This window comes from Poromitra crassiceps (genome assembly GCF_964638095.1).
Source record: "Poromitra crassiceps genome assembly, chromosome: 15".
NCBI classification, from domain to species: Eukaryota; Metazoa; Chordata; class Actinopteri; order Beryciformes; family Melamphaidae; genus Poromitra; species Poromitra crassiceps.
The window spans coordinates 3,203,976-3,213,809 of NC_139634.1; the positions used below are offsets into that span (position 1 = coordinate 3,203,976).

The window sequence follows — 9,834 nt, forward strand, 5'->3', positions numbered from 1 at the left end:
TACTGCGTTAGACCATTGCCCACCAGAATGCAGTGTTTTCTATGTAAAAAGAGAAGAAAAGAAAAAGTAATCCTCACGGTCTCAGGTAGACCTGTCGCACACACACGTATGACTTCATGACGTGTGTGTGCGCGACAGGTCAGAGTGTGGTTGTGCACAAAACGGGACGCCGGCTACTTCAAAACAAACTGGCTGAAGGAGAAGAAAAATACGCGTCCAAAAGCTGGAGGTATTCATGCCATTATTTTGAGTTTGTCTCGGTCAAAGATGCAAAGAACATTACGGTCCGTTCTCCATTGTAAACTATGTGCGAGCAGCAAAACGTTTTCAACCACGAAAAAATCCCTGACTGTGCAGCCTCTACTGCCAGTGGCAGTGATAGTACAACAAAAACAACAAAAACTGGATTTCAGCCGAGAAAAACCAGCCGTAAGTGGAGAAGGACTTAAGAAGCTCATCGCTGGGTATATCATGGAGGAGATGCTACCTATTTCCACTGTTGACTCGCCCTCATTCTGATGCATCACAGAGAAAATACCCACAAAGAACAATGTCAAGCTGCCACAGAGAAATATGTTTGCTGGCTACCTTGAGAGAGAATATGCGGGGATGGAGGCTAAGTTGAAGGCGACGCTGGGTGAGGTAGACTTTGCTTCCACTACAGCTGACATCTGGACAGCTAACAACAGGAGCTATATGGGTGTAACAGTTCACCGGATTAACAGATCCACTTTGGGTAAGTGTACACTAAAGTGTAAGGTGTTTGGGGTATAAAAAAAAGTAACTAGTAACGTAACTAGTAACATAACTAATTGTTTTTTGAAAAAGTAATAAGTAAAGTAACATTACTTTTTTAAGGAGTAATCAACAATCAGTAACTAATTACTTTTCCATAGTAACTTGCCCAACACTGCTGCATTAAATTTAGTGGATCTGATCGCGTCACCTCTGGTGACGTAGACACCTATACTACCCCCAGTGTTTATACCTATGTGACTCAGAGATCTCCCTCTTCATTCCTTCCACCAGCAGATGCATTACAGGTCTTTCAGAGAGAATTCAAACTAACTAATGTTAAGCTAATTAGGATTGATAGCATTTCATCAAAGGCTTCCCGCAAAGTTGCTAACTTAGGGGCATTCTAGGGAACACAATTTGCGGACAGCAGCCTTAACTACCATTCCTTAAGAATATCTACAGATTCTAGGTTTGGTCTCGCCGGACCGACATCAGTGACGAGAGCCGCCTAAGCATAGCCAGCGCTAGCTGAGGCTAGCTCTGACCAGGTGAGTAACAGGTTAACCCGTGGCTAGGCTACGTAGCTTGGTTCACGGTGTGTTATTTACTGGTGTAATTCCACTATAGTGGTTTCAGCAAAGCTAACGCTACAACTGAGGGCAACGTTAGCCCTCGTAGCATTGGTAGTCACGACACTAGGCATCACCATTGCCATATCCAGCTCACTAGCTGGTGAGCTCAGCTAAGCTAGGAGCTAAGCTACAGCGGTAACACAGCTTCCCCTGGCACTATAGTAATGTGCTAGTTATTCGGCCCTACTCATTGAGAGTGAGCTCAGGTAAGCTAAGAGCTGAGTAGTCTCATAGTAGCCAACCGTAGATGGATATCTACGTCTGGTACACGACCGTTGAAAAGTGGTTAAGGACTAGCCCATAAGACCAAAACAATGTGTGACAGACATATGAATTGACCAACCAGGGACGGCGTGACACAACTTGTGGGGCGGTACATTTTGAACTATGCACCAATGCACGCAGAGAGCCGGACTTCCGTAACAGCCCAGCCAAACAGACTTTACTGTAAGAATTCTTACGGCAAAATCCAGAAACGCTGACTTGTGATTCAGACCCTCCATTGCCGGAAGCGTTGGGTCTGACCACGTGTGTCTAAGAGCTCATTTCCACCACATTTTACAGCCCTGCACAGCTCGTCACCACTCGGCTCTACTCGTTTCGACCCGATGGATGTTTTGCTTCCACCGCTGCTCGATCTGCCCCCGCCCACAACTGGTCATCATAGCGACCGCATATCTGCCCTCCGCCCATAGCCGAAGTAGGTTATAACATATAACGTTAAAATTAAATCCATACAGAGAACTTTTAAACTGTTTATGAAATACTGGTGCCTCTAAATCAGTGGTTCTCAAATGGGGGTCCGCGAAAAGTTTTCAGGTAATTTTTTTTTTTTTTTTTTTTTTATAAATAAAAGAAAATGCTACATGTTACTTATTCCTTCTCAAACTACTTCCTACATGGTGCTAGTCTATCAAAATATCTTGGCTGTCATTGATTGTGTTGCATAGTGGTTTTCTGTAGGCCTACTGTTGACAAATTGTGATATTGTAAGTCGCTTTGGACAAAACAAAAGCGTCTGCTAAATGACGTAATGTAAATGTAATGTAATAAAAAAAAATATATATATATATATATATATATTTTTGCAAAATCTTCATAGTTCAATGAAAATAGTTTATGCTTTAAACCTAAAATGGTTCATGGATTACATTCTAATAACAAACCTATCAAATTAAAAGTCAAGCACGTTACCGTGGCAACAATTAAGCTTAGCCTAAAATCACAAATCAGAATGAGGGGGTCCCCGGTATATTTTATATCTTGTAAGGGGTCCTTGGCTAAAAAACATTTGAGAACCTCTGCTCTAAATGACCTACAGTGTACATGGGCAAATGTGAAAATCGGCCAGGAGAATGGATATCACTTTGTTGTTAGTCAAACTCACATGCATGCGCTGCGCGAGGGACGGGGGTTGCGCTACAGGGAGAAGTGAAGCCTCTACCCCGGCGGCCTCTCACCAGGCAAGACCGCAGCTTCACTAAACCCCCGCCTGCGGCCTAGCGGAGCCAACGCTGCACACAACTACAAGGGCTTCCTGAGGAGCGGATGTCTTCTCTCTCAAAACAATTGAAAACCACCCTCATGTTAAAGCTGAGTAAGGAGATCGATTTTATTTCACCAGAGCCGAAGGCAGCAACACAAAATACTGATGGTCACATCAATAGAAGTTCTTATTTGTGGGGGCTTTCGGGTCTCGTTGAAGAGGCAGATGGCATTTGGGTAGAAACTGTCCGTGTGATGAGACGTTCTGGTACTACCAGACATCAGTCTTCTGCCATGGGGGCGAGCCCTAAAAAGTTTATGACCTGGGTGGGAGGTGTCAGCCATGATCTTCCAAGATCGCTTCAGCGCCCTGGCAGTGTGTAGGCCCTGAAGGGATGTCAGGCTGCATCGGACCACCTCTTCACCACTGCAGATGATGCGCTGAAGTCTGCAGATGTCCTTGAGGGCAGCGGCAGCATGCCAGACGGTGATGGAGGAGGTAATAATGGACTCGATGGAGGAGGTGTAGAAAAGCACCAACGCTGCCTTTGGCACCTTGAACTTTACAGAAGAAAGTACATCCTCTGTTGTGCCTTCTTGTTGAGAGCTCCCATTTCAGGTCCCGGCTGATGATTGAACCCAGGAAGCAAAAAGACTTGACAGTGTTGACTGGGGAGTCATGGTGGAAGGTGGGGCTGTGTTCTTCCTGTAGTCCACAACCATCTCCACTGTGTTTTGAGTATTGAGCTCCAGGTTGCTTTGACTGCACCAAATCGTCAGGCGGTCGATCTCCTGCCTGTACGCAGCCTCGCCACCATCAGAGATGAGCCCTATGAGGGTGGTGTCATCCGTGAATTTCAGGGGCTTGACTGGTGACTGGAGGTGCAGCTGTTGGTTGACAGGGAGAAGAAGTATGGAGAGAGGATTCCAACCTGGGTGGCACCGGTGCTGATGGTCCTGGAGTCAATGATGGGCTTTCCCAGCCTCACATGGTGCTTCCTGTCAGTCAGGAAGTCTGTGGTCCATCTGCAGATGGAGTCAGGCTCACCCAGCTGAGAGAGCTTCTCCTGTAGCAGGGCTGGGATGATCATGTCGAAGGCTGAGCTAAAGTCCACGAACAGGATCCTGGCATAGGTTCATCCACTGTCCAGGTGCGTGAGGATGGAGTGGAGGTCCATGCTTATTGCATCGTCTGCAGACGTGTTGGCTCTGTAGGTGAACTGCAGGGGGGCAAGGAGTGGGTCCTTGATGGATTTTAGGTAGGGCAGAACAAGGCACTCGAAGGACTTCCATGGCCACAGAGGTCAAGGCGATGGGTCTGTAGTCTTTTAGTGCCAAAAGCCTTGTCTTTTTGGGGACAGGGATAATAGTTGAGGACTTGAAGCAGGCTGGAACCTGGCATGTCTTCAATGAGGTATTGAAGGCTCCGGTTCCGGATGCCACCAACTCCACAAGAGGTGGCCTTCACAGTTCCGACCTCGGACTCCTACCTGTTGAGAACTCTCTCTCGTAACGGGACAAGCCCCGTCTTTTATTGTCACACGAACACCACAACACATGCATGCGGCCACAACACACTCATGCTGACGGTGGCCGGTGAAAAGTGTCCTCTGCATTTAACCCATCCAGGCATGTCCTTTCCTCCGAGGGGCAGGCCAGGAGCTGGTGAAACCCCAGGGCTTCCTCCAATCGCTGTACAGAATCCAGGGGCATGCAGCACCCTGGCACATATGGGTTGGACACCATGCAGGCTGTGGAACTGGCAGTGGCGACCCTGATTGTGTCCCCAGAAGAGGTGACACGCTGAGACCTATGACCCGCTGCCCCTGGCCGCACAGATAGCATATGGGACTCCCTGTCCTGACATGAGGACTGAGGACTACAGGAGGACTCTCCTTCATCTCCCTGTGAGATCGGGAGGTGTTGGGACTGGCAGCACAGCAGGTGCTGGAGCACAGTGTCCAGGTGGCAGACTTCAGGCAGCACTTCACCAATGTGGGTAGGCGGTCCACCCTTCATGGGCAGGCCTCCTGGGAAGGGGGCAACCAGTTCCCTCCGCTAGCCTGCAATGGTGGAGCCTGCAGGGCCCCGTGATCCCCTTGACAGGTCCAATAGGCAACTGGCACCCAGGGGAGGGGCCGTGCCTCCGGCCAGTGCGCCCCCTCCCAGGTGGATCTGAAATGGCTCAGTTAACACAACGCTGTTGTTGGCCCTCATCTCAGCAAAGCGGGTGAGCTCCATGCCCTGTCATTGTGCCCGGCATGTGCGCTGGAGACCTGATGAGTCGGCAGTGGTCCTGTGGCCCAACCCCACCTCATTATCCAAGACGCTGTTCCCTGCCTTTGTGAATCAGGGCATCGAGCTAGCGGCGTATGACCCCGGCCAGGAGTCAGGTTACGTTAGGGTTAGCTGACTGAAGCAGCAACCAACTGGATTTCCAACTGGATTGTGGAAGTCATTGCTCAGGTATACAGGTCCAAGGATCTGCCTGTTCCTTCTGACGTTAGGGCCCACTCCACAAGGAGCATCTCCACGCCGTGGGTGGCCCTGGGAGGAGTGCCCCTCGGTGAGATCTGCACAGCGGGCACTTGGACGGGGCCGTGCACCTTCGGCAGGTAATACAGAGTCAACGTCGCTGCTCCCCAGGCGCTAGCGATGGCAGTTCTCCTACATCCTTCCACTTTCCCCTCTCAGTAGGTAGGTGGTAATTCCTCCTGACTTAGTTTGTATTTCACATCTACTGTATTTCATGCAGCTGCCCTAGCAGCCAGGAGTAGTGAGATAATAGTTACGTATGTAACTACAGTTCCATGAACTACAGATGGCTGCTAGGGCTTCCTTGTCACGTCGTAAACTTGGTGAGAAGGTTCCATAAGAGGGAGATCTCTGAGTGATGTAGGTACAGTATAAATACCAGGGTATCCCTCTACATCACCCAAGGTCACTCACGTGACAAAGTTGATATTAGTCTCTCGACCTACGCTGACATGATCGGATGTACAGACACTCCATTTAATGCAACTGCCCTATCCTGTTTGCGCCCAGGTCCCTCTCAATCGTTTAGCACAGTGGTTCCCAACCTACGGTACGTGTACCGTAGGTGGTACTTGCGCCCCCTGCTGGTGGTACTTGGAAGGCTCTGTGAAAATTAAAAAATAATAATAATAATAATAATAATTTTTGTGCAAAATCCATGGTGGTCATTAGTAGTAGTAGCTATTTTGTTCAGTGTTCTAATTTGGTGTGTGTGTGAGAGAGAGAGAGAGAGAGAGAGAGAGAGAAAGAGAAAGAGGGAGGGAGAGAAAGAGAGACACTGTACACTTGATATGTTGTTCAAAATGTTCCAATTTGCTGTGTGTGTGAGAGAGAGAGAGAGACAGAGAGAGAGAGAGAGAGAGAGACACACACACTGTACAGTTGATATTTATTGTTTGTTTACAATAAATACTGTTATTTGGAATAAATTTGCCTCCTGCGTGAAGTGTGCATAGCTGAATAGACTGTATTTTAACGTTGGTCATATGGTGGTACTTGGAGAGCCAACTACTTTCTCAGGTGGTACTTGGTGTAAAAAGGTTGGGAACCACTGGTTTAGCATAATCTAAAATAATCAATCACCTAAAATGTCTTGACCCCCCCCCCCCCCTCCCTCCCTCCCTCCAGGAGCTCTATGCGTCGAGTGGCAGAAGTGATGGAGAAGGCTGACAAGAGGAAACATGAGAAGTTCTCCAACCAGTTCAACTATGCTCTCAACTGACCTCCAACCAGTTCAACTATGCTCTCAACTGACATCCAACCAGTTCAACTATGCTCTCAACTGACCTCCAACAAGTTCAATGATGCCCTGGATGAGTAATTTGGTTGTCATATAATGGGGTATTCCTTTTGTATTGGTAAATAAGGATATCCCAGTTGAGTGAAGTCACACCCGGGTTGACCGTGTTCCATTAAAACAGTCGGGGAACCAGCCAGGTTAGCTCTAGCCAGGCTACCCATTGTTAGAAATAACTAAGGGATAATGTACAGCGAGGTCATTATTGGAGAATAAACACCGGACAGGGTGATCAGGCACCGACGCGTAGGACATGCTGCTACATGTAAAACACCAGGCAGGTAGAAACAACAACAACATAACGCTACTTGGATTCATCGGACTTCAAATAGTATCCAAGTTGTTGCTAACTAACTTGTTTGCCACAGGGTGTCGCAATGAGCTTGTTAAACTCCCTTGTGTGCATTGATATGACTGACGTGGCCTGTGTGCATATCACCGGTCTGATATTCCTAACAGCGGTGTGTTATCCACAAATAGCAGACTGCTGAATGTCGTGATTGACCAATCAGAATCGAGCATTCAACCCGGCCGTGTAATAACAGTTGATAAACAATTCATTTTGCGGTATTTGCGCATGCAAACACTGTAGCAACATGTCCACTGATAGAAGTTAGACAGTAGGCTACTGTGTGTATGACTGATTTTTATGAGACACAAATAAGACAGAAGTGCTAATAAACAGTATCTGCTAACTCATTACTGCTGAAGTGCGGAGCTGCCATCTTGGATTTTGAGGTCAGTGCTGGTGAGGCTCCCCCGAGATTGGGGTAGGAAATCCAGGGCAGTTGACGTCACACGTTCGTGACCTTTGAACCGTGAGATTCCTAGTTCCCAGTACAAATGGAACGGGGAATTATCCACACTGTGATGCATGCTTCTCTTTGTGCAACATGTAGCACAGATTATGGATGGGTTGTAAAATACAGTATGATATTTATTGATGTACAGATGGGTAATGCTTTATATTAAGGTTCTAATAATAAGCGTTAATTAATAGGTAATAAGGCCCTTATAAGTCCTTATATGGTGCTTATACTGTTATATGTTAATAAGATGATAAAAGTGTTAATAATAGCATCATAAACTTGTTTATTGGTAGCTTATAAGACATTTATGAGCACTTTATAATAATATTATTAAGGTTAGTAAGTAGTTTATTATTAATTTATTATCCATTAACTACACACATTAATATTAACATTTAACTATTATTTTTGCATACTGGATCTAAAGCGACAACAGTGCCATATTTAGGTTAATAAATCCTTTATTATACACTATTAACAATTAACTATGGTTTTCACAGTTCCCCTATCAGGAATGAGCACTATGTTGTCAAGGTTGATAAAATGTGAACACTTTTTTTAAATACAATGTTTCAGTGGTGAAGCACAAAACACATTTTAAGAGGCTCTTTAAAATCTTTTCGAGGTAGGTTGTTATGCTACGCCCTTAGACCACATGACATGAAAGACTTTGGGCTCTATCGTCGCAAAGGCGGTAATTTTGCGTTAGCGCCCGTTTTGGGGGTGCGGTGGCGCAGTCGGTAGCGCTGTCGCCTCACAGCTAGAAGGTCCTGAGTTCGATTCTCGCCTGGGACGCTGTGGGCGCTGGAGTTGTGACCCCCCCATATCTTCAGTGCCTACTGCCCAGGTGGGCTATCTCGTCGAAAGGGCCTTTCTGTGTGGAGTTTGCATGTTCTCCCCGTGCCCCCCAGGGGCTTCCTCCGTACATAACCCCCCACTAAAAACATGCAGAAGATCGTCATCCGACCAGTGACGACAACATCTGAAGTTGGTCCCCGGGCAAAGAAAAAGCAACCACTGCTCCTGGCCTGCCCCCTGGAGGAAAGGACAAGCCTGGATGGGTCAAATGCAGAGGACATATTTCACCGGCCACCGTCAGCATGAGTGTGTGTTGTGGCCGCATGCATGTGTTGTAGTGTTCGTGTGATAATAAAGACGGGCTTGTCCGTCTGAAATCGTGTTTTTGCACTGGAAAGCTGGATTAGCGCAAAGCCCTAATTGTGGGCGTATATAGGCGTCTTAATGCCCAAAACAGTATTCACACGTGTGAGCTCATGTCCAGTCCACTCCCCTTAAAAGCCATAATCACGTCTGTGACAGCAGCTTCTTTCTTGCCGAGTGCCGTGCAAGCAGAGGGACAGAGAGAGAGAGAGGGGGGAGAGAACAAGAGAAGGAGAGAATTGGAGGGGGAACCAGTTCGGATTCAGATAAACTATTAGAAACTAACAAAAATTGATGCTGATGGAACAATCCATTTGAAACACACCAAAGGGCTGCTGCGCTTACTGTAATTAGTCGTTTCGTTCATAGGCTGCTATAACATACACATTTAAAAATATGCGTTTCTTTAATAGGGTAGGGATTAGGGATGGGCATTTTGAATCAATTTCCATAATCGAAATTCGGAAAAATTAACGATCAATATATTTTTTTATATAAATATATATATATACTGTAGTTTGATTTTCAGAGCACACAAACATGTCATTTGTTTTCTTGGATTGTCGATAGTCTGTGAGAGAAATGACAAGCTGCATATTGTGGAGAACAGGAGGAATTTCCACACGAAGTTTGTACACTGTGTTGATGTTGTGTGCTAACACTATGCGCCGCCCTAGGCCAGCGCGGGGAAACTTGTCTATAAGACAAGTTTCCCCACGCTGGCCTAGGGCGGCGCCATAGCAGCCTTATATGTCCCCGGCTTCCGGTTAAGTCCACATTGCGTCCACAGCAGCCTAAGTGATGTTGCCAATAAGCTACGACTTAAATAGAGACTTATTACATCATATTTTTTCCGCCCCCTGTATGTTGAGTGTTGGTGAAAAAGAAAAATATAGCAGACGCTTTCTTTACTGTAGAGCGCCGTTTAAAAGCCGCACAACAAGCAGCAGCAGTCCCGCCGGCCAGCGCTGGACCCGCTGTGAGGAAACACACAGGAGGAAACCGAAATGTCAAAACAGACATCCCTTGCTAGGCCAGTCCTTTTTTTAATCGAGATCATGCAACAAGTAGCCTACTTCAGCCGAGGCCAGCAAGACGGCAGGAAAGAAACAGAAGCGTGGCTGCCACCGTCAAAAGCAAAAGACACCCGACGTAGGCTGTCAATTTAGCGGAGGTA

General features: G+C 46.8%; 1 protein-coding gene across 1 annotated transcript in view; it reads left to right on the forward strand.

Annotated features, from left to right (window-relative positions):
- LOC310790816 (UV-stimulated scaffold protein A-like) overlaps positions 1–6,652 on the forward strand; it is a gene marked incomplete at its 5' end in the record, with an annotated part of 108,751 nt that extends 102,099 nt beyond the window's left edge. Inside the window, one exon of the mRNA XM_083652527.1 lies at positions 6,519–6,652. Within this exon, the coding sequence (XP_083508653.1) occupies positions 6,519–6,612 (94 nt within the window). The 3' untranslated portion in view covers positions 6,613–6,652. The remainder of the gene's footprint in view (positions 1–6,518) is intronic.
- Positions 6,653–9,834: the final 3,182 nt, after the last annotated feature.